This window comes from Mustelus asterias, chromosome 8, assembly GCF_964213995.1.
Source record: "Mustelus asterias chromosome 8, sMusAst1.hap1.1, whole genome shotgun sequence".
Taxonomy (NCBI): Eukaryota; Metazoa; Chordata; class Chondrichthyes; order Carcharhiniformes; family Triakidae; genus Mustelus; species Mustelus asterias.
The window spans coordinates 26,768,966-26,793,616 of record NC_135808.1 but is presented as its reverse complement, the minus strand read 5'-3'; the positions used below and the strand labels follow the sequence as shown (position 1 = coordinate 26,793,616).

At 50.6% G+C, this 24,651-nt stretch overlaps 2 protein-coding genes across 4 annotated transcripts in view; one reads left to right on the top strand and one right to left on the bottom strand.

Moving 5' to 3' along the window:
• pigc (phosphatidylinositol glycan anchor biosynthesis, class C) lies at nucleotides 1-19,314 on the top strand. The gene is made up of 8 exons (XM_078217618.1): nucleotides 1-178; nucleotides 3,186-3,255; nucleotides 5,516-5,670; nucleotides 7,802-7,914; nucleotides 10,055-10,110; nucleotides 13,719-13,866; nucleotides 15,382-15,548; nucleotides 18,220-19,314. Exons 1-8 carry the CDS (start codon nucleotides 40-42, stop codon nucleotides 18,281-18,283), a joined length of 912 nt encoding a protein of 303 aa, XP_078073744.1. The 5' UTR covers nucleotides 1-39; the 3' UTR covers nucleotides 18,284-19,314.
• A 3,828-nt stretch (nucleotides 19,315-23,142) lies between these two features.
• Nucleotides 23,143-24,651, bottom strand: part of slc39a7 (solute carrier family 39 member 7) — a 35,505-nt gene continuing 33,996 nt past the window's right edge. For 2 of the 3 annotated variants that reach the window (XM_078217617.1, XM_078217616.1), the window contains exon 8: nucleotides 24,361-24,651. This exon is cut by the window's right edge and continues 33 nt beyond it. In XM_078217617.1, coding sequence (XP_078073743.1) covers nucleotides 24,433-24,651 — 219 coding nt within the window. In that variant the 3' untranslated portion in view covers nucleotides 24,361-24,432. Of the gene's footprint in view, nucleotides 23,701-24,360 lie in introns of those variants that run through there. The other variant, XR_013498477.1, reaches the window with a different exon arrangement.

Below are 24,651 nucleotides of genomic sequence, written 5' to 3'. Positions count from 1 at the left end.
GGCAGTTCCGGCCCCGCGTTGCCTCCCACTGCGAGCTCGATGAGAGCGGCCGCCCCAGAGCGCTGGGCCTCGGAGAGCCGGTACCGACCGCCGCGCTGGAAGAAGGTCCTGTACGAGCGGCAGCCTTTCCCGGATAACTTCGTGGATGGGAGTTTCCTGGAGGAACTGCGGAAAAATAGTGAGGAAGAGAAACAGAGGGAGAAAAGGGAGAGAAAGGGAAAGAGGGAGAGACAGAAAAGAGGAGAGAAGCAGAGGGAACGAGAGAGGGAAAGAGGGATAGGTAGAAAAGGGGCAGAGAGAGAGGAGAGAAAATGAAAGAGAAAGATAGAAAAGATGAGAAATAAAGAGTGGGAAGGAGAGAGAAGAGAAATAAAGAAAGAGAAAAGAGAGGGATAGAGAGCAGGGAAAGAAGGAAAGAAAAGGAGAGGAGAGAGGGATAGATAGAAAAGGGGAGAGAGAAGGAAAGGGAAAGAGATGAGAGGGGCAGAGAGAGAGGCCAAGGAACACAGGGACAGGAGGAGGACATTCAGCCCCTCGAGTTTGTCCGTCCATTCAGTGGGCTCATGGCTGATCTGTTTTTGACTCCATTTACCCAATTTGGTTCCAGATCCTTTAATACCCTCCCTCAACAGAAATCTATCCAAACCCACTATGAAATTTTCAACTGAACCCCCACAATTGTTGGAGGGTGCTCTTTTTAATGTTCCTTTCCTACAACTCATTCCACCCTCCCCTTTACCTCAGAGAGTGGGAGGTCACTCGTATCTCATGTTGCCCGCACAGCCCTTTTAATGTATTGCTGCTGTTAATTCAATTCCCGTATTAATCCTCCTATCGTGTAAGTAGGAAATGAGTGTTAAATTGGACAGCTTAATGAAGCAGCTGCAGGCTGATCAGTCTCGTATGTTCACCCTCTTCAAACCCAGGACATGGGACAAGGTTGTCCATTTAGTCACTGCAGAAAGATGGCGGGGACCGCTCCCCCCACCTTTTTAATCTTGTCGCCCCATTCAATACAATATGTGATCTGGTATCACTGAGATGAATAACATGTATTTTGCACTCTCCCTGAAATAATGGTGAGGCAGAAACGACTTGGCGACTTGTAATAGTTCCCGTTTTGCGCTCAGTCATGGGTATTGCTCTTCAGAAAAGATGCCAAGGGTTTGGAAAGGGTGCAAGAGAAGATTTACCGGAATGGTACCAGGGATGAGGGACCTAGTGGAGAGACCGGAGAAGCTGAGCTTGTTCACCTTAGAGCAGAGAAGGTTAAAGGGAAGATTTAATAAGAGGGTTTTGGATGGTGTAAATAAGGAGAAACTGATTGCAACAATAGAACAGCCAGTAACCAGAGGACACCGATTTGAGCTGTTCCAAAGAAGAGTCATCTTGGACTTTAAACGTTAACTCTCTCTCTTGTGCTCTTCCCCACAGATGCTGTCAGACCTGCTGAGTTTTTCCAACGCTATTTTTTATTACCGATTTAAGCTAATTGGCAAAGAGCCAACGAGGCGAGGCAGCCTCAACAATAACTAAAGTCCAAAGATGTGCGGGTTAGGTTGATTGGCCATGCTAAAAAAAATGCCCCTTAGTGTCCTGGGATGCGTAGATTAGAGGGATTAATGGGTAAAATATGTAGGGATATGGGGGTAGGGCCTGGGTGGGATTGTGGTCGGTGCAGTCTCGATGGGCCGAATGGCCTCTTTCTGTACTGTAGGGTTTCTATGATTTCTATGAAGCAGAATCGTGCTGGAAAAGTTCAGCAGGTCTGGCAACTTCTGTGGAGAGAGAAACCAAAGTTAACGCCTCGAGTCCCGATGACTTCTTCAGAGCAGAAGGAGGGTAGAAATGTGATGGGTGGGGAGGGAGGAGGAAGAGGGAAACGGTCTGGGAGAGGGGAGAGATTCAATGACAAAGATACCGTGGAACGAAAGCAACGAGAGTGGTAGTGGTTGGAGTGAAGGAACAAATCATTTGTCTGGAGTAGGTGATAATGGCAGAATAATGAACATCTCCATCCGAAAGCAAAAACACGGAATTCGGGCTGGTGCATGGCAAGAGGGGAGTAAGGGGGAAGCAGAATAAAAAGGAGGACAAAGTTCATGATCTGTAGCTGGTGAACCCGGATGTTGATTCCAGAAGGCTGTTGAGTGCGGAGTCGATAAGACCATAAGATGTTGTAGCAGGAGGAGGCTTTTTGTCTCCTCGAGCCTGCTCCGCCATTCAATAGGATCATGACTGATCCGACATTCCTCACTTCTACTTTCCTGCCCTTTCGCCGTAACCCTTGATTCTCTTACTGATCAAAAATCTATCTATCTCAGCCTTAAATATACACAGTGACTCTGTCCCCACAGCTCGCTGTGGCAAGCAGTTCCAAAAACTCATAACCCTCTGAGAGAAGAAATTCCTCCTTATCTCAGTCTCACGGTAGCACAGTGGTTAGCACTGCTGCTTTACAGCACCAGGGACCCGGGTTCAATTCCGGCCTCGGGTGACTGTGTGGAGTTTGCACATTCTCCTCGTGTCTGCGCGGGTTTCCTCACGGTGCTCCGGTTTCCTCCCACACTCCAAAGATGTGTGGGTTAGGTTGATTAGCCATGCTAAATTGACCCTTAGTGTCAGGGGGATTAGCAGGGTAAATAGGTGGGGTTACCGGAATAGGGCCTGGGTGGGATTGTTGTCGTTGCAGACTCGATGGGCCGAATGGCTTCCTTTTGCACTGTAGGGATTCTGTGATTCTAAATTGGGGCATCTTTGTCCTGAGACTATGCCCTCTGGTCCTAGACTCTCCCATGAAGGGTAACATCCTCTCAGCGTTTACCCTGTCGAGCCCCTTAGGAATCCGATATGTGAAAAGTTGAGGTGCTGTTGCTCGAGTTTGCGTTGAGCTTCAACGGGATGCTGCAGAAGGTCACGGGCAGGAATGTGAGTGCGAGGTGACAAATGAAACATGAGTGGGAGCTCGGGTTGTGGGACTGCAGCAGGTTCAGAGTCGCTGTCAGAGATCAGATGCATACTTGGCGCGGGGTGGGAGGAATCGCAGAGCTATGGGGGAGAGAGCAGAGGGCGTGGGACCTCTTTGTTCTTTCAAAGGGCCGACACTGGCAAGATGGGCTGAACAGCCTCTGTACGCTGCGAGTCCACGATTCCCTCACCAGGCGTTTCTTGCTCTTTTGTTCCAGTTTACGTGCGGCAGTACCAGTTTTGGACAGTGGTGCGTGAATCTACTGTGGTCACCCAGCAGTTGTCCAGGTAAGGCCAGCCGTCCCGACGGGGAAACCTGACAGCAACCCCGGAAGATGCCGGAAATGCAGGCCGGGGCAGATCGGGTCAGGCAGTGTCTTGCTGGGAGGAGGGAGAAAGATAGAGTCGACGTTTCGGGTCGATGATCTTCTGTTCGAATTGGGGAAAGGTTTAAAGATGCCAGTGAGTGCAGGCAAAGGAGGGAGACACCAAATGGGAGGTGGGAGAGATTTGTGACAAAAGGGACGATAGGGCCAAGGCCAAAGAAAGTGGTCATCGTAATAGTGGTTTGACAGTAGGGGAGACAGTGGCATGGTGGTATTGTCACTGGCCTACCAATCCATGAGACTCGGGGTAACGCTCTGGGAACCCAGGTTCGAATCCCGTCAGGGGCGATGGTAAAATTTGAATTCAATATAAAAAGAATCTGGAATTGAGAATCTACTGATGACCATGAACCCGTTGTCGATTGTCGTGAAAACCCATCTGGGTCACTGATGTCCCTTTAGGGAAGGAAATCTGCCATCCTGGTCTGGCCGACATGTGACCCCAGAGCCACAGCAATGTGGTTGACTCTTAACTGCCCCTCTGAAATGGCCGAGCGAGACGCTCAGTTCAAGGGGCAGTTGGGGATGGGCTACAAATGCTGCCCCAGCCAGCGATGCTCGTATCCCCATGAAGGAAAAAAAACAGAACCAGAGTGTGGTGGAAAAAACACTAACAACCTCAGAGCTTTTCCTCTTATGCGCATCAGGCCTGACTGGCAAGGTACCAAATTGTAAAGGGAACAGCAATTTGTACTGCTCGGGAAGAGAGTGCAGGTTAGTTGGCAAGTGGGCTCTAATTGGTGGGGGTGGGTGTTGCCATGGAGAATGCACCAGTTAACTGGCGGCTGACAGTTAACTGCCCAAGCTTTGTTTCAGTTCCTACCAGGCTGGTTGAATCAGGCAGGCCGGTTGAATCAGGCAGGCCGGTTGAATCAGGCAGGCCGGTTGAGAGTGGCCAATGGGACTAGCAATGAAACAAGTGATGGACATAGAAGAGGTGCAAATGGCAGCATCAGTAACATCGTCAAAAAGAAAGACCCAAAATGGTTTGAATTCAGTGGGAGTGCAGGACACTCCAAAGCGAAAGATTTGATTTATTATTATTATTAGTACACAGTGAAAAGTATTGTTTCTTGTGCGTTATACTGACAAAGCATACAGTTCATAGAATACATAGGGGAGAAGGAAAGGAGAGGGTGCAGAATGTAGTGTTACAGTCATAGCTAGGGTATAGAGAAAGATCAGTTTAATATAAGGTAGGTCCATTCAAAAGTTTGAGGTCTGCTGCTCTTCCTGCTGCTCTTCCTGCATATCAGGTTGAGCCTCACTGGAGCAGTTTGGGAGTTTGAGGAGTGGGGAGGGGGGAGGGGGGGGGGTCCTGCAAAGGGACACCCAGTTGTTGAGGAGACCACCAGGCAAGCACCAGACACTAAAATGGAAAGACATTTGAGTAGATCGCAGTTTTACTTGGAAGGACCTTGGGCTGTGAGGAGGGGACAGGCAAAGAGGCAGTTGTTACACCACCTATGATTCCATGGGAAAGTGTTGGGAGAGTTGATTGAAGAGTGGGCCAGAGAGGGAACAGTGCCCTTGGATTCCTGAAAGTAGAGGGGAAGGTGTGTTTGGAAATGTGAGTTCCTGCAGTGGTGTGGGTGGCTGCCACTGTGCATCAGTGGTGGAGGGAGTGAATGTTTGTGGATGGGGTGCTGGGAAGCTTGACACCATCCAGGACAAAGCAGCCCGTTTGATTGCCACCCCTTCCACAGACATTCCCTCCCTCCACCACCAACAGTGGCAGACGTGTGTACCATCTACAAGATGCACTGCAGAAACTCACCAAGATTCCTTAGGCAGCACCTTCCAAACCTACAACCACTTGGCAGCAGATACCTGGAAACACCATCACCTGGAGGTTCCCTTCCCCAATGTCACTCACCAACCTGACCTGGAAATATATCGGCTGTTCCTTCAGTGTCGCTGGGTCAAAATCCTGGAACTCCCTCCTTAACAGCAGGGTGGGTGTACCGACACCTCAGGGACTGCAGCGGCTCAAGAGGCAGCTTGCTCCCTACGGCGACTCAGGGCAATAAATGCTGACCTAGCCAGTGACACCCACATCCCATAATGGAATAATAATCCCGAAAGCTCAGGTTATCCCTGTTTGTGTGACCAGTGGGTTTTTCACACTCTCACCGTTCCATTGTTTTCTTCCCCCTCCCCAGTGTGTGCGTGTTTGTCGTCCTGTGGTGGTACATGGACCAGGACTCTCTCTCCCCTCACCGGCTCTTCACCTCCGGCCTCATCATCTCTCTCTTTGGCTACCTCATGTTCGACACCATCGACTCGGGGGAGGGGCGGAATCACAGCGGCCAAACACGTGAGTGTAGACCCTCCTCCTTCAATACAAGCAGCTTCTTCGCTCGATGAGGAGTTAGCTATCTTCTCTCATTTAGCATGAGGCTCAGGGACTCCCTTATTGTATTACCCACTGAGCCCCAGAGCCGGAGGGTCATGGGTTCAGGGTCATGGGTTCAAGTCCCACTCCAGAGACTTGAGCACACAGTCCCGATTGGCACTCCAACTACAGTACTGAGGTAGTGGGGTGAGCTCTTAAAACAAGGTACCCTGTGTCCTCAAGGGTGAATGTTGAAGATCCCAAACCAGGGCGGCATGGTGGCACAGTGGTTAGCACTGCTGCCTCACAGTGCCAGGGACCCGGGTTCGATTTCTGGCTTGGGTCACTGTCTGTGCGGAGTCTGCACATTCTCCCTGTGTCTGCGTGGGTTTCCTCCCACAGTCTGAAAGACGTGCTGGTTAGGTGCATTGGCCATGCTAAATTCTCTGTATCCGAACAGGCGCCGGAGTTTGACGACCAGGGGATTTTCACAATAACTTCATTGCAGTGTTAATGTAAACTTACTTGTGATACTAATGAATAAACTTAAAAACTTATTGGGAAGACCTGAAAGATTATCGCATTCAAACAAGTAAAATCCTGAGGGGTTGAGACAGGGTGGATGGTGAAAGGATGTTTCTTCTGGGAAAGAATAAAACTAGGAATAAAACAGTTTAAAATTAAAAGGTCCCCCTTCTAAGACGGAGATGAGGAGAATTTATTTTCTCTGCGGGTGGTGAGTCTCTGGAACTTTCTTCCTCAAACGGCAGTGGAAGCAGAGTCTTTGAATATTTTAAAGGCAGAGCTGGATAGATTCTTGTTTAACGAGGGGGTGAAAGGTTACCGGGGGTCAGCAGGAATGTGGGGTTGAGGTTACAGTCAGATCAGCCATGATCTTATAGGATGGTGGAGCAGGCTTGAGGGGCCGAGTGGCCTACTCCTGATCCTAATTCGTATGTTCCCCAGAGTGGCAGCGACAGAATGTTTCTAAGGCAGAGATAAATAGATTACTGACTAACGAGGGAGTTGAGAGAGTATCGGGGGTGGGCGGAATGGGAGAGGAGGGTCGAGGGGCTGAATGGCCCCTGGTTTGTATGTTGCTACGTATGTAAGAACCAGGGAGCTCCCCCCCATTGGCCAGTGTTCAGCATCGCTCAAAGTGGAATTATTGAAGAGGTGCAAGATGTTAAAGATGGAACAAAAAGAGAGAAATGCTGGTTAAAAACTCAGCAGGTCCAGCAGCATCTTTGGAGAGAGAAAATAGGATTACTGATTGGAGTCCATATGACTTCTTCAGAGCTGAAGAGAAAGAGAGATGTGACGGTTATACACAGTATAGAACAGTACAGCACAGAACAGGCCCTTCGGCCCACGATGTTGTGCCGAGCTTTATCTGAAACCAAGATCAAGCTATCCCACTCCCTATCATCCTGGTGTGCTCCATGTGCCTATCCAATAACCGCTTAAATGTTCCTAAAGTGTCTGACTCCACTGTCACTGCAGGCAGTCCATTCCACACCTCAACCACTCTCTGTGTAAAGAACCTACCTCTGATATCCTTCCTATATCTCCCACCATGAACCCTATAGTTATGCCCCCTTGTAATAGCTCCATCCACCCGAGGAATTAGTCTTTGAACGTTCACTCTATCTATCCCCTTGATGTATGAGGGAGTGGGGCAGCTGGAGCAGAGAAGGTCAGTGATTGGTGGGAGCTAGGGGAGATGGCAACAAATATGCCTCAGTCATGAGGAAGGTGAAGGGTTAATGACGGTGTGAACGGCAATAAAAGGTGCTTTAATGACAGATAAGATATCAGAATGTGCTAATGGGAGAACAAAGGTCAGTGCTGAGTGGAGCTCTGAAGAAGAATGATCGGGCTATAAACGTTAGCTCTGTTTCTCTCTCCACGGATGCTGCCAGATCTCCTGAGTGTTTCCAGCGTTTTGAACCCTTGAGCCATTGTTTAAAGCACAGTGCTTTTGTTTATGTGTGCGTGCCTGTGCGCATGTGCACGCGTGTGCATGTCCGTGTGCACGCACCAACACGTGTGTGCGTGTTTGTCAGATTATGCTGTGGAATTAACCTCTAACCGTCCCAACATCCTCTCCCAGGGTGGGCTGACCTGAAGAGCACGGTGGTCTTTGTGGCGTTCACATACGGATTTTCCCCGGTTCTGAAAACACTGACAGAATCCATCAGCACCGACACAATCTACGCCATGTCAGTAAGTGACCACTCTGCAGTTTATCCTGACAGTCAAACATCGCCAAGGGCTGTACCTGCTTCTCGGCTTCTCTCCTTTCTGTTATTTGACTTCTAATTCTTTCTCTTCCGGCTCTTACTGGACTTTAAAATGCTCAACCTTCCCCCAGTCTGTGTAAACTCGCCCAGTTCCACAACCCCCCCAAGACGAGGCCGGTATTTGTTGCCCATCCCTAATTGTCCCTTCAACCGAGTGTCTCGCTCGGTCATTTCAGAGGGCAGCTAAGAGTCGCATGTAGGCCAGACCGGGCAAGGACGGCAGAATTCCTTCCCTAAAGCGGAGAGGCATCTGCGTTTTTACAACAGTTGATAGTTTCATGGTCACCAATACTGAGATCAGCTTTCGATCCCTCCACCCCCACCCCCTCCTTAACTCATCTGCTGTTGAAGCCCTCATCCATACCTCTGAACGGGAATATTCCAGCACACTCCTGGTCAGCCTCCCAAATGCCACCCTACATAAATTTGAGCTTTGCTGCCTCATCGAATTAAGCTTCGTTCACCCATCATCAGCAGCCCCCTCCCCGCCCCCAGCATTTGGTGACCTGCGTTGGTTCCCTGCAAGACCACCCACCAACTTTACCAAAGAAAAGTTGCTGAGCCCAGTGTTCGAATCCCTCCGCTGATCCTTTTTTCCTGAAGAACCTTTTATTGATGTTTTGTTTGCACTTCAGTCCCACGCTCCTGATCTACGGGCACTCGGTGCGGAGAGGGGAGGGTCGGGATGGCGACCTCCTCGTGAACCTGCTCCTGGGCCTGGCGAAACGTGCCATTTACCGGTCCAGGCTGCGGGCGATCGAGGGGGCCGTCCATCCTGACTGTCTTCCCCTCTACCGCGGCTACGTTCGCGGCCGGGTGTCCCTGGAGAGGGAGCATGCGGTGTCCACGGGCGCGGTTGACGCCTTCCGCGCCCGTTGGGCACCGCAGGGGTTGGGATGCGTTATTGATCCTGACAATCACATTTTAATTTGATGTTTTTAAGTTTCCTTTGTACTTTGATTTCTGTTCGGGCTGTTCCCCCTCCTTTTGGGGAGCTGCCCCTTTTTACTTTGTCCTGACTTAATCTGAGTTTGTTTATTTGGTTTGACCTAAAAAGAGGGCAGCAGGGTGATAGGACTGACTGGGTCGCTCAGCCATTCGCTGGGCGGGTGGTCCAAAAAACACATTGCTGAGGATCAGGTGTCTTGAGCGGGGTCGGAATGGATAAGGGCAGCAGACTCTTCCCCCACTTCCCCGAAGGGTTTTTAAAAAATTCATTCGTGCAACATGGGCGTCACTGGCTGGCCAGTATTTATTACCCATCCCTAGTTGCCCTTGTTAAGAGGGCAGTTGAGAGTCAATCACATTGCTGTAGGTATTGCTGTGAGGCTAACCACACGTAGGCCAGACGGAGTAATGACGGCAGATTTCCTTCCCTAAAGAACGTTAGTGAACCAGATGGGTTTTTCTGACAATCGACAATGGTTTCATGATCATCATGGCACGGTAGCACAGTGGTTAGCACTGCTGCTTCACAGCTCCAGGGACCTGGGTTCGATTCCCGGCTTAGGTCACTGTCTGTGTGGAGTTTGCACATTTTCCTCGTGTCTGCGTGGGTTTCCTCCGGGTGCTCCGGTTTCCTCCCACAGTCCAAAGATGTGCGGGTTAGGTTGATTGGCCATGCTAAAATTGCCCCTTAGTGTCCTGAGATCTGTAGGTTAGAGGGATTAGTGGGTGAAATATGTAGGGATATGGGGGTAGGGCCTGGGTGGGATTGTGGTCGGTGCAGACTCGATGGGCCAAATGGCCTCTTCCTGCACTGTAGGGTTTCTACGATTTCTATGATCAGTACATTCTTAATTCCAGATTATTTTTAATGAATTCGAATTCCACCAGCTGCCGTGGCAGGATTTGAACCCGGGTCCCCAGAACATTAGCTGAGTTTCTGGATTAATAGTCTAGCAATAATACCACTTGGCCATCGCCTCCCCAGTTGCCTCCACCCTCCCGTGGTAGGATTCGAACCCATGTCTCTGGGCCCATTAGTCCCAATCCTTTGTGTGGAATTGTGTAATCAGACTGATCTAAATCTTGAGTAACGTTTGGGCTCTCTCCTTCTGCAGGTCTTCATGTTACTGGGTCATCTGATATTCTTTGACTATGGAGCAACTGCAGCCATGTAAGTTCTGAATGGGCAGGGCTGGCACTGCCAGACTGGAAATTGGTCCTCGGTGCCCGCAAGTGCCAGGGTTACATGCGGTACAGATCCAGGTCAGGGGTCAGCAACCTCTGTCTGAACAGGGCCCTGGGTATTAATATATGTAACTTCCAGTACACGCAAATGCACCACACTGCAAGCCCAACTGACAATCTTGTCAACGATTGGCTTTAGTTTTAGTGATACTCAAGTTCTGAGCTAACCAAATAACAATGTCATTTTGTCAGTAAAGTCATAGAACATAGAACAGTACAGCACAGAACAGGCCCTTCGGCCCACGATGTTGTGCCGAGCTTTATCTGAAACCAAGATCAAGCTATCCCACTCCCTATCATCCTGGTGTGCTCCATGTGCCTATCCAATAACCGTTTAAATGTTCCTAAAGTGTCTGACTCCACTATCACTGCAGGCAGTCCATTCCACACCCCAACCACTCTCTGCGTAAAGAACCTACCTCTGATATCCTTCCTGTATCTCCCACCATGAACCCTATAGTTATGCCCCCTTGTAATAGCTCCATCCACCCGAGGAAATAGTCTTTGAACGTTCACTCTATCTATCCCCTTCATCATTTTATAAACCTCTATTAAGTCTCCCCTCAGCCTCCTCCGCTCCAGAGAGAACAGCCCTAGCTCCCTCAACCTTTCCTCATAAGACCTACCCTCCAAACCAGGCAGCATCCTGGTAAATCTCCTCTGCACTCTTTCCAGAGCTTCCACATCCTTCTTACAGTGAGGTGACCAGAACTGCACACAATATTCCAAATGTGGTCTCACCAAGGTCCTGTACAGTTGCAGCATAACCCCACGGCTCTTAAACTCCAACCCCCTGTTAATAAAAGCTAACACACTATAGGCCTTCTTCACAGCTCTATCCACTTGAGTGGCAACCTTTAGAGATCTGTGGATATGAACCCCAAGATCTCTCTGTTCCTCCACAGTCTTCAGAACCCTACCTTTGACCCTGTAATCCACATTTAAATTAGTCCCACCAAAATGAATCACCTCACATTTATCAGGGTTAAACTCCATTTGCCATTTTTCAGCCCTGCTTTGCATCCTATCTATGTCTCTTTGCAGCCTACAACAGCCCTCCACCTCATCCACTACTCCACCTATCTTGGTGTCATCAGCAAATTTACTGATCCACCCTTCAGCCCCCTCCTCTATGTCATTAATAAAAATCACAAAGAGCAGAGGACCAAGCACTGATCCCTGTGGCACTCCGCTAGCAACCTGCCTCCAATCCGAAAATTTTCCATCGACCACCACCCTCTGTCTTCGATCAGACAGCCAGTTACCTATCCAATCGGCCAACTTTCCCTCTATCCCACACCTCCTCACTTTCATCATAAGCCGACCATGGGGGACCTTATCAAACGCCTTACTGAAATCCATGTATATGACATCAACTGCCCTATCTTCATCAACACACTTAGTTACCTCCTCAAAAAATTCTATCAAATTTGTGAGGCACGACTTGCCCTTCACGAATCTGTGCTGACTATCCCGGATTAATCCGCATCTTTCTAAATGGTCGTAAATCCCATCTCTAAGGACCTTTTCCATCAATTTACCGAAGTAAGACTAACCGGTCTATAATTACCAGGGTCATTTCTATTCCCTTTCTTAAACAGAGGAACAACATTCGCCATTCTCCAGTCCTCTGGCACCATCCCCGTGGACAGCGAGGACCCAAAGATCAAAGCCAGAGGCTCTGCAATCTCATCCCTTGCCTCCCAAAGAATCCTAGGATACATTTCATCAGGCCCAGGGAACTTATTGACCTTCAGTTTATTCAAAACTGCCAGGACATCCGCCCTCCGAACATCTATTCCCTCCAGCCTATTAGCCTGTAACACCTTCTCTTCCTCAAAAACATGGCCCCTCTCCTTGGTGAACACTGAAGTAAAGTATTCATTCATCACCTCGCCTATCTCTACTGACTCCATACACAAGTTCCCACTACTGTCCTTGACTGGCCCTAACCTCACCCTTGTCATTCTTTTATTCCTCACATAAGAGTAAAAAGCCTTGGGGTTTTCCTTGATCCGACCCGCCAAGGACTTCTCGTGTCCCCTCCTAGCTCTCCTAAGCCCCTTTTTCAGCTCATTCCTTGCTAACTTGTAACCCTCAATCGAGCCATCTGAACCTTATTTCCTCATCCCTACATAAGCTTCCCTCTTCCTTTTCACAAGACATTCCACCTCTTTCGTGAACCATGGTTCCCTCACTCGGCCATTTCCTCCCTGCCTGACATCCACTGCACTCTGGGGCAGAGAATTCCACATTCACAATTCTTTAAGTAAAGTAATTCTTCCTCATTTGTATTTTAAATCTTCCACCTCTTAGTCTAAAACTACGACCTCTCATTCTGGAATGTCCAACAAGGGGAAACATCCTCTCTACATCTACCCTGTCAATTCCCTTTAGCGTCTTATATAACTCAGTTAGACCTCCTCTCATTCTTCCAAACTCCAGTGAGTATAGGCCTAACCAGCTCAATCTCTCTTCATGGGATAAGTGCTTCATTCCTCGAATCAATCTAGTGAACCATCTCTAATGCATTTCTGTCCTTGTTCAAGTTAGGGGAACAAAATTGTGTGCAGTACCCCAGATACAGTCTCACTGTATCTATACATTTGCTACAGCACTTCCCTACCTTTATACCTCTATTCCATTAGCAATTCCATTTGCCTGCCTTGTTACCTGCCGCACCTGCATACTAACTTTCTGTGCCTGTAGGTCCACCCCGGAGAGTGCCTTCATAGTCATCCTGACTGTCCAGAATGGACCCCCCCCCCCTGCCCCTACTACTCTCAGTGGTGACATTCGTCATTCTTGACGGAGGGGGGATAGAAATGGTGGGGAAGGGGGGTGCAGGGCAGGTTGCCCACCCCTCCTTTCCTCAATGAAATTACCTCCAAGCTTGGTGCTTCTTCAGTCACCTGTTCTTGGGATGTGGGCATCCCTGGCAAGGGTGGCAGTTATTGCACTTCCCAGGCTGTCCCTTGAGGAGGTGGTGGGGCGGGGGGGAGAGTTGGGGAGGGGGGAGGGGGGAGGCAAGCCACCTCGCAGCAAACCGGGCCATTGTCAGCTTTAAGAGGGCTCACCGTTTCTCCTTCAAGGATGGTTTACCCAGTCTTTACCGCAGTGCTGTTCCTGGGATCTTGCTATGCACCAAATGGCAGCTCCCTCCCTTGCCTTTCCGACGGTGACCTCACTTTTAAAAACACAGCCAGCTTCACTGGGCGAGAAAGCGAGTCGGGACGTCCTGAGGTGGCGAAAGGCGCTGTGATTAAAGATGTAAGCCTTTCCGACTGTCATGGTGGGTGTCAGGCTGCTGGAATGTTCTAACTTGGCGATGGTTTCTTTGAGGAAAGGGGGGTGGGGCAACCTCCTCCCCATCCCCACGCCAACTCCACCTCCTGCCCAGCCCCACAGAAAGCTACTTTTAAGTTAGCATTATTTGCATCGAGTGGTTGGTTTTGTTTGTACCAGATTCCTCGCAGCTCTGCACCTCCGTCTCTTCCCTGACGGTTTTCTCACATTCTCCCTTTCTCCTCACAGCGTCTCGAGCACACTCTCGTTGAACATGGCCATCTTCGCCTCGGTGTGCCTGGCCTCGCGACTCCCCAGCTCGCTCCACGCCTTTGTGACCGTCACCCTGGCCATTGAGGTCTTTGCCCTCTGGCCCATGTTCCAGAAGAAGCTGAAGGTGCGGCTGTAACGGCGAGTGTGAGGACGGTATGGGGCGGTGGTTGTGGTGGAGAGTAGTGGATAGGGTGCGAAGGGTAGGTGTGGCAGTGTTGAAAGCGGGTGGGTGACTAAGGAGGTGGGAACATGGGGTTGCAGTGGAGGGAGAGAAGGAAAGATTACGGAGTTGTTGTGGAGGCCAGAGAATTGTGAGGAGGGCATTTGAGCTTGCGTTGGGGAAGGGTGAATAAGGAAGGAAGGTTGAAAGGGGTGGGTAGGTATGGAGGTGGGAATTTGGGGTTGTGTGGGGGAGGGATGAGGGGAGGTTGCGGGATTATAGTGGAGGCCAGAGGGTTGCGAGCTGGGAGATGGATGTTGGGGTGATAATGGGTGGGCGGGGAGAGAGATGGGGGAGGACTGCAGGACATGGATGGCACCTCTCTCTCCGCCATCTTGCCTGTTGACCGTAGCAGCACCCCAGAGCCAGTTCAGGATGATTACCTCCCTGTCGGGTAGGAGTGAAACTCTGTACAGGTGAGGATCCCACCCTTCTTCCCATCGAGCACTGACACACTGCTTCACCGTGCCTGCTAACAAGTGGATGATTGTCCAATATGCAGGATTGATGGGGACTGGTCCAAAATGCCTTGCGTCTCTGGGCTGAATCTAGTCAGGCCGCAGGCAGTCACCGCACCTCCCCCGTCCCCCATCATCTCTCTCCCCCCCCCCCCCTCTCTCTTTCTTGCCTACTTGGGGTTGCCAAACATTTTGTCAGCGTGCAACTGAACCACATTCCCAAGCAGGCCGAAACCAGATTGTCGTTATCCCAGTGCTGGTTTGTGGCAGCTCGCTGGACAGAAAATGGCTGCTGCGTTTTCTACAGTGCGACAGTAGGTAACAACAACTTTTACATTTTCATAGCACCTTTAATGTAATAAAACACCCCAAAGTGCTTCACAGGGACTTCACACAACTAAATATGAGACTGAGCCACATTTAGATGTCAAGTTAGATGTCCAAAAGCTTCGGTTTGGAGGAGAGAGACAGATGAACACGGAGAGGGAATTCCAGAGCGTGGGGGCAGCTGAAGGCTCAGCCGCCTACGGGGGAGCGATTAAATTGGTCGAGACCAGGGTAAGGGAAGCGCAGATATCTCCAGAGGGTCGTGAGTTTGGAGGGGGTAGGGAGGGATTTGGAGATGAGGATGACAATTGTATAATCAAGGCATTGCCGGACTGGGAGGCAGCGTCGATCTGGGAGCACAGCGGGTGGAGTGTATCTGCTGTGAGTGAGGGCAGAGGGAGCAGGGCTTTGGATGGTCTCTAGTCTGTGGAGAGCGGCTGATGGAAGACCAGCGCATGTAAATTCCGACGGAAGTGTCCTTACCGCTACCGTCTCTGCTCCACACTAGTCTGCCCTCACAGTTGAACGGTCAGGCACTCAGGTGTGGCGATGTGTGGTGTGGCTGGGTAAGGGACAATGTGATGTTAAGGCAATTCTGCCATCTTTAAGGATCTCTCTCTCTCTCGTGTTTCAGGCGATCACTCCTCGCTGCTACCTAGCTGTCAGTGTGGTCTTCACGCTTGCCACCGTGCTGGGTGTGCTGACGATTTCTGTCACCGGGGCTGTGCTCTTTGCTCTGCTGCTGTTGGCGGTCACCTTCCTGTGTCCTCACTACCTCATCAAGTTACAGTCCTCGAAAGAGTAAGTCTCGCTGCCCGGCGCAAACAGCGTGCTTCTCTCTGGCTGACTGAACCCCCATACCGTCACCTAAAGGCCACATGTTGACCCCCTTCAGGGACAGGGCAGCACGGGTCTCCAAATATCCCACCAGTGGAACAGTGGGTAGCGTGATGGCTTACGGGTTAGGGGGTTGTGGGTTTGATCCTTGAGAGAGAGCCTGAAAATCCAGCACCCGCCCCCCCGGGCTTCTACACTGTCAGAGGCGATGGCCGAGTGGTATTATCACTCGACCAGAAACTAAGCTAATGTTCTGCGGACCCGGGTTCAAATCCCGCCACAAATATGGTGGAATTTGAATTCAGTAAAGATGTCTGGAATTAAGAATGTACTGATGATCATGAACCATTGTCGATTGTCGGAAATACCCATCTGGTTCATTAATGTACTTCAGGGAAGGAAATCTGCCGTCCTTACCGGGACTGGCCTACATGTGACTCCAGAGCCACAGCAATGTGGTTGACTCTCAACTTCCCCCAGGCAATGAGGGATGGGCAATAAATGCTGGTCAGCCAGCGACGCCCGTGTCCCACAAAAGAATAAATAAAAGAGGGTCAGCGCTGAGGGAGTGCCGCACTGCCAGAGGGTCAGTGCTGAGGGAGTGCCGCACTGCCAGAGGGTCAGTGCTGAGGGAGTGCCGCACTGCCAGAGGGTCAGTGCTGAGGGAGTGCCGCACTGCCAGAGGGTCAGTGCTGAGGGAGTGCCGCACTGCCAGGGGGTCAGTGCTGAGGGAGTGCCGCACTGCCAGGGGGTCAGTGCTGAGGGAGTGCCGCACTGCCAGGGGGTCAGTGCTGAGGGAGTGCCGCACTGCCAGGGGGTCAGCACTGAGGGAGTGCCGCACTGCCAGGGGGTCAGTGCTGAGGGAGTGCCGCACTGCCAGGGGGTCAGTGCTGAGGGAGTGCCGCACTGCCAGGGGGTCAGTGCTGAGGGAGTGCCGCACTGCCAGGGGGTCAGTGCTGAGGGAGTGCCGCAGCTTTCAGCAGCACGATGGCACAGTGGTTAGCACTGCTGCCTCACAGCGCCAGGGACCCGGGTTCAATTCCGGCCTTGGGTCACTGTCTGTGTGGAGTTTGCACGTTCTCCTCATGTCTGTGTGGGTTTCCTCCGGGTGCTCCGGTCTCCTCCCACAGTCCAAAGAAGTGCTGGTTAGGTTGATTGGCCATGCTAAATTGCCCCTTAGTGTTAGGGAGACTAGCTAGGATAAATCCATGAGGTTACAGGGTGGGATTGTTGTTGGTGCAGACTCGATGGGCTGAATGGCCTCCTCCTGCACTGTAGGATTCTATGATTTGAGCTGCACGGTGGCACAGTGGTTAGCACTGCTGCCTCACAGCGCCAGGGACCAGGGTTCAATTCCCGGCTTGGGCCACTGTTGCTTCTTCAGAAGGAACTCTTCAAAATGCAGCTAATGAAAATACAACAAAACTTACTCCAACTTATCAATCAAAGAAAGGGTTTAATAAAGAAACATAATTACTCCAAACTTGGGGCCTGGCTCTGGGCCACTCCAAGCTCCCCGCAATTCTACATAGTTCCTTATTTAGGGCGGCACGGTAGCACAGTGGTGAGCACTGCTGCTTCACAGCTCCAGGGACCTGGGTTCGATTCCTGGCTTGGGTCACTGTCTGTGTGGAGTTTGCACATTCTCCTCGTGTCTGCGTGGGTTTCCTCCGGGTGCTCCGGTTTCCTCCCACAGTCCAAAGACGTGCAGGTTAGGTTGATTGGCCATGCTAAAATTGCCCTTAGTGTCCTGGGATGTGTAGGTTAGAGGGATTAGTGGGTAAATATGTAGGGATATGGGGGTAGGGCCTGGGTGGGATTGTGGTCGGTGCAGACTCGGTGGGCCGAATGGCCTCTTTCTGTGCTGTAGGATTTCTAAGATTTTTCTAAGCACTGCCAGGGGGTCAGCGCTGAGGGAGTGCTGCACTGTCAGAGGGTCAGCGCTGAGGGAGTGCCGCACTGCCAGAGGGGCAGTACTGAGGGAGTGCCGCACTGCCAGAGGGTCAGTACTGAGGGAGTGCTGTCATTTTACAGTTGCCGTCTTTTGAAAAAGACCCTAAAAAAAGGCTTCATTTGCCCTTTGTGGTGGGAATGCGATCTCATGTCCGCTATTCTAAGGGAAGGGAGTGTTGTCCCTGGTGCGCAGGGTCACTGGGGATTTGAGATTTAAACCTCACTGAATGTGTTAAAGCAGGTGAGCTGGTTATTAGTGTGTTGCTTTTTGAGAGCTCGCTCCATGCCAATTGGCTCCCATGTGTTACTGCCGTATGTCATTGGCTGTAAAGTGCTTTGGTTGCAGAAGGCGCTATCTAAATGCAGGTCCTTTTCACTCAGTCTGTTAACCTGTGGGGAGGCTTCACATTGACAGGGGGTTTACAGTGGATGCATGGAGTGTCCTCAGACAGGTTCCACGCAGTGTCCTGCTGTACAGGATGTGCTCTGATACCCCAACCACCCCATCCCGGCTGAGTAGCCCATCCCCCTTTCTGTGACACAACGCGGTAATGGCAGCAATGGGGGTGGGTAGGAGATTCTCTGAGGCATTCTCCACTTGGCCTGTGGGTGGGCTGGGCGGAGGGCAGGGACCAGTTTGCCAGGCTGATTCATTGACCCCTCTTCCTCTTTCTGCCTCCAGCAACATCCACGGCCCCTGGGACGAGGCGGAGATCAAGGAAGATCTATCCAGGTTTCTGGGCTGACAGCTTGCCCGGCAGCGGGGTGGGAGATGGGGGCAGGAACCCCCTGGCATCAATGCCCGACAGTGCCTTCACAACTCATATCCCTATCTGACTGTGAGAATCTTATTGGGCGCTGGGTTACGCAGATGGTGCGACCCCCCCCCTCCCATCCTCTGATGCCAACTACCGATTCAAACACTTGGGGCATCTCATCAGTCCCCAACATCTAACTGGAACTGGATCGGCTGCAAGGACCCTCTTTCTCCTCTCCCACTTCCCTTATCAGGACTCCCAGTGACTCACGTTGAGTCGACAGCAAGAGGCCACGCGTACCGACGGGAGTGTGCGCACTCTGCACAAGATGCTTCTCACTCCATTTATAACATCGGTTCCTTTCCCTCTTGTTCGGTTACATTCTCAAATGCATCGACATTATTTGCCTCGGTCACTCCTCTGCGGTAGCGAGTTCCATCCTCTGGAAGATGTCTCGAAAGACGTTTCTCCTGAATTCCCTATTCCATTTTTCTTTTTCAACACCTGTTAGATTTATTTGTGACTTTTTAAAATATATTTAGGACCTAGTTTTTGGCCCCCTCCCCCAACACACAAATAGAAACAGAAACATCTGTCCATCCAATCCAACCCTTTTGTAATCACAATTCCAGGTTTTCCATACTCCCTCAGCCACTGCTACACAGAGGAGTCCCAGTCTGTTTGCTCTTTCTGGATAGGATATAATCTGGGTCAATAGGCCCTCAACACTACGTAAAGATTCAAACACTACCTCCCATACCCTTCCAAAACCCTGGGGAGACAACAGCTGGTTCCGTGTTCCGACATCTCTGCCACTCCTGTTGTAGACACTTCGAGGAACTGGTGGCATTCCTGGAAAAACCCTGCATGCAGTTACTGGCGATCGACCCGACCTGGGGGGGTACAGTGATGACGCTGTGCAAACAGTTCACCTGAACCAGGTGGGCAGCAGTCAGCAGAGGCTGCTTTGTACTTACAGACACTCCTGGATTTTAATTAAAGAGTTTTGTAGAAGCTTCGTTGGCAACCTGCTGTTTCTTCGGGTCTTCCTTGTCCGCTAATCTCGGCGTGAGGGCGATTATTCTCACCTACCATTCCCACACCAGCCGCGCTCACTGCTCCAGCCCTGCTCCTTACAGCCTGCAGCTGCTGCAACGTGCAACTCGGAGAGGGGAGGGGAATTCTGTTGCGCAATTTGCTAAGTTACAGAGACAAGTGAGTGGAGTGGGATTTTTAATAAAATCTTTCCCAGGATGTGGGTGTCACAGGCTAGGACAGCATTTAATATCTATCCCTGGTGAGCTGCCGCCTTGAATTGCTGCAGTCCCTAAGGTGTAGGTACACCCACAGTGCTGTTAGGGAGGGAGCTCCAGGATTTTTGACCCAGCCACTGCAAAGGAACTGCTGATGTATTTCCAAATCAGGGCAGTGAGTGGATTGGAAGGGAACCTCCAGGTGGTGGTGTTTCTGGGTATCTGCTGCCCTTGTCCTCCTTGGAAGAAGTCTCACACCAGGTTCAAGTCCAACAGGTATATTTGAAATCACGAACTTTCGGAGTGTTGCTCCTTCGTCAGGTGAGCTGGCATCTCCACATTTTGTCCTTCTAGCTGGGAGTGGTTGTGGGTTTGGAAGGTGCTGCCTAAGGAACCTCGGTGAGTTGCTGCATCGCATCTTGCAGATGGTACACACGGCTGCCACTTTGCGTCAGTGGTGGAGGGATTGAATGTTTCAACTGGTGGATGGGGGTGCAAATCAAGTGGAGCTGCCCTGTCACATCTCAAATCACCCATGTGGGTGGTGTCATCAAATAAAACCTTACTCTGTCATCTACTCAATGAGGTAGCTTTCAGAAGAATCTTGCAGATGGTAAGAGAGGGGGAGAGGTTTAGGGAGGGAAACTCATAGAGCTTGAGGCTCAGGCTGTCGAAGGCATAGCCAACAAAGGTGGAGGGATTAAGATCTGGGCAGTTCAAAAGAGCTTATGATTCTAAATAAACCTGCTGGACTTTAGCCTGGTGTTGCGAGACTTCTTACTGTGCCGACCCCAGTCCAACGCCAGCATCTCTACATTGTGAGAGAGAGCAGCGATCTCGGGGAGAGTGATGCAGAGCTAGATTGAGGGGGGAGGAGTGAAGCAAAGCCACGTTTGGAATAGTGAACATGTGTTGCTGGCTCTAGCTATACAACCCCAAAAGACGACTCAAAGGGCTGAATTTTCCCAGCCCGTCCCGCCAGCAGGATTTTCTAGAAGTCCCACCCAGAGGTTTCAGTGTTGGAGACACGGCTAATGGGGGTAATAAACTAATGGCAAGGTGATATTTCATTTAGTATAAAATTGGCTTCTTTCCAAAGGTGGCTGGGGGGCTCAGTACTTTAAATCAGATATTGAACAATACATTTTGATGTAGGTAACAAGTGGTGTTGCACTTCACGCAGTGAGCAGTTGAGCTGGAAAATAAAATGCAGCCATTTCCTGATGGATGAGGATTCTGCCTCCACCCTTCATTCCTGACCCTCAGGCAGCACTGCCCCCTGCTGCTAGTCTACTGATACTGCAGCCACCAAACCTTCCCAATTCCCTGGGACTACCGCAAGGAATCAGAAAGGGAGTGAAGAGAAACTGCACCAAGATACAAATTCAAGGCTGGCTGAGGGATCCAGGTCACAACGAACAGATTGAGTGCTTCTTTTGAGTAAAACAATGAGAACTCAGGATGGGAGGAACAGCTTAAAAGCCAACGAATTGGCAAATTAAACATTTTGATAAATAAGGTGAAAGTCCCCTTCAAAGGGGTACTGTCAAAGGAACCTTATCAAACTTCAAATTAAAATGTGGTTTTGGGGAGGGAGGGAGTGTCTACTCTAAGCACCCCCACACCACCCACTGACCACAAAGCCAGCAGACACCATGTGCTGCCTTCCCAGGGACACCCGGCACCAGACTGGACAGTCCAGTGTGTTGGTGACAGATGTCCCCCCCAGACTGCACTTCTTCTGGGTAACAAAATAACCTAAATCTGAGGGACAAATTGAAATGCAGCCCCTTAAATTAGCAAAGTAAACAAAATCTCAAAGGAAATTTCAAACATCAAAACAAAATGTGATTAAAGGGGTCAATAACGCGCCCCCGTCCCCGCGGTGTCCAGCGGGTACGGGCTACAATGGTTTGTCGACAGACACCACTTGCTCCCTTTACCAGAGGCAGCCGGCAGCGAACCTAGCCACTGAAGAGGGGGGCAGATAAGGCAAGGCAGCTGACCCCTGACTGCCTGCTTCCCATGATGTGGAGATGCCGGCGTTGGACTGGGGTAAACACAGTAGAAAGTCTAACAACACCAGGTTAAAGTCCAACAGGTTTATTTGGTAGCAAAAGGCACTAGCTTTCGGAACAGGCTGTTCCTTCATCAGGTGGGTGGGAGTTCTGATCACGAACAGGGCACAAAGACACAAACTCAATTTACATGAATAATGATTGGAATGTGAGTCTTTACAACTAATCAAGTCTTAAAGGTACAGACAATGTGAGTGGAGGGAACCTTAAGCACAGGTTAAAGAGATGTGTATTGTCTCCAGACAGGACAGCTAGTGAGATTTTGCACATCCAGGCAAGTTGTGGGGGTTACAGATAGTGTGACATGAACCCAATATCCCGGTTGAGGCTGTCCTGATGTGTGCGGAACCTGGCTATCAGTCTCTGCTTAGCAACTCTGCTCTGTCGTGTGTTGTGAAGGCCGCCTTGGAGAACGCTTACTCGGAGATCAGACCTGTTACGCTGCAGGAAAGGATGTCCCGAGGCATGGTACATTGGGGAAACCATGCAGACGCTACGACAACGGATGAATGAACACCGCTCGACAATCACCAGGCAAGACTGTTCTCTTCCTGTTGGGGAACACTTCAGCGGTCACGGGCATTCAGCCTCTGATCTCCGGGTAAGTGTTTTCCAAGGCGGCCTTCACGACACATGACAGCGCAGAGTCGCTGAGCAGAGACTGATAGCCAGGTTCTGCACACATGAGGACGGCATCAACCGGGATATTGGGTTCATGTCACACTATCTGTAACTCCCACAACCTGCCTAGATGTGCAAAATCTCACGAGCCGTCCTGTCTGGAGACAATACACATCTCTTTAACCTGTGCTTAATGCTCCCTCCACTCACATTGTCTGTACCTTTAAGACTTGATTAGTTGTAAAGACTCACATTCCAATCATTATTCATGTAAATTGAGTTTGTGTCTTTGTGCCCTGTTTGTGATCAGAACTCCCACCAGCCTGTGCCGAAAGCTAGTGGCTTTTACATAAGAAATAGGAGCAGGAGTAGGCCATCCAGCCCCTCGAGCCTGCCCTGCCATTCAATAAGATCATGGCTGATCTGAAGTGGATCAGTTCCACTTACCCGCCTGATCCCTATAACCCCTAATTCCCTTACCGATCAGGAATCCATCTATCCGTGATTTAAACATATTCAACGAGGTAGCCTCCACCACTTCAGTGGGCAGAGAATTCCAGAGATTCACCACCCTCAGAGAAGAAGTTCCTCCTCAACTCTGTCCTAAACTGACCCCCCCTTTATTTTGAGGCTGTGCCCTCTAGTTCTGGTTTCCTTTCTAAGTGGAAAGAATCTCTCCACCTCTACCCTATCCAGCCCCTTCATTATCTTATAGGTCTCTATAAGATCCCCCCTCAGCTTTCTAATTTTGCTACCAAATAAACCTGTTGGACTTTAACCTGGTGTTGTTGGACTTTAACCTGGTGTTGTTAGACTTCTTACTGTGCCTGCTTCCCCTCAGACTGTTTCTGTGTGTGCTTTGTTTCAAAAGGTGCTTTTGTTTCACACTTTTATTGGATGCAAAGGATCGAGTTTTATTTTGATCATTTCAGAGCGGTTGATACAGGAGTTATGCAGTAAAAAGAAAATGACAGGGTAACCCAACTAATTACAGCCATGATTATCTTCCAATGCGTCTCCTCCTACACGGAGTCTGAATACAGTACTGCAAACAAAGAAAAAACTACCCAGAAACTTCAGGTTACAATTTTAAAAAAAAGTTACACACATATATATATATTTACACGCACGCACACAAAATGGAGGCAATTTTAATCCAACCATCCAGCCGCCAGCTAATAGCGCTCTGGTGCAGCCGGGTTAAATCTCCACCGGTTTGTCAGTTCTTTCTCCCCCCGCCTCACATTCAGAAGAAATGAAACACAATTTGCACAATGGAATAATCTGCGTTTATCAGTAAGAAAGCGAGAGAGGATGCAGAAAGGTTCCCTGGACTTGTTCAGGGTTGGGCCACTTGCCACCATGCACGGGGAGGGTGCGGAAACGCAGCCAGTGTCTCCCCCCTGCTGGTTACAGCAGGAGGCTTGCTTTCCTGTCTCTCTCTCTCGCCACCCTACCCCACCAGCCCCTGACCCACTCCCCACCTTCTGCGCCCATCCACTTCCACCATCCTGAAGGTTGTGGTTGGCTCACTCTTTGGAAGAGAGTGGACGGGCAGAAGGAGCAAGTGTGACTCTGTGGTTCTTGGGGGGGGAAGGTGGGGGGGCAGAGTGATGCCAACACTCTGGCTGCTCAGCCTTGACAGAAAGCCAAGCTCGCCAACACAAGATGGCAGGGGACAAGCGACTGACGACAAGATTCCTGGCACAAAGCAGCCGGAAAATCAGGAACGGCGGGAGACAGCGAGGGCCGGTCACTAACATTCAAGCCTCCCGTGTCGCTAGCGTTCCCGGGTGACACTCTCTCTCTCGCACACATGTGGGTTCAGAAGGGTCCGGATCACCATCCAGACCAGCACAATGACATTTCCGTAAAAAATATATATATTTATATATATATAAAACTGATTATCAGCTGATACACATTCCACTCCTGAATGTTCATCACAACAATCCAGGAGAGGAGACCCGATCGTGACAGGTTGAGGACCCAGTGATTTGCTGCAGACCTCAGACCCAGTGGTTCCTATTAGATACGTGTCTCCTTCCCCCACCCCCCTCATCCGCCTGTGATGTGGTCTCTCCCCCCTCCCCCACCTCATAAATCCTCTCTCTCTCTTCCACCCACCTCTCGCTCCCTTCCATCACTCCACCGACCCCCACCCGATCGCTCGCACCCTCGCGTCCTACTCGTATTCCGCGATCAGGACCATCATCAGGACCCCAACCAGCAGAGCCGCGATCTCCAGCAGCGACTGCAGGGGCTTCGAGTCGTCCAGCAGCTCCGGGATGACCGACACGGTGGCGATGTAGATGAAGCCACCTGCGGTGAAGGGCAGGATCCAGGCAGTGGCGGCCTCACCGATTCCCTCCGCCATCAGGGAGCAGGCGGTGCCAGCCAGCGC

Excerpts from the sequence above, each read along its gene's own strand:
- pigc (XM_078217618.1), top strand. The coding sequence starts at position 40 with ATGAGAGCGGCCGCCCCAGAGCGCTGGGCCTCGGAGAGCCGGTACCGA. Across the intron at positions 179-3,185 it reads GGAGGAACTGCGGAAAAATA|TTTACGTGCGGCAGTACCAG; the intron begins GTGAGGAAGAGA and ends CTTTTGTTCCAG. Across the intron at positions 5,671-7,801 it reads GAATCACAGCGGCCAAACAC|GGTGGGCTGACCTGAAGAGC; the intron begins GTGAGTGTAGAC and ends ATCCTCTCCCAG.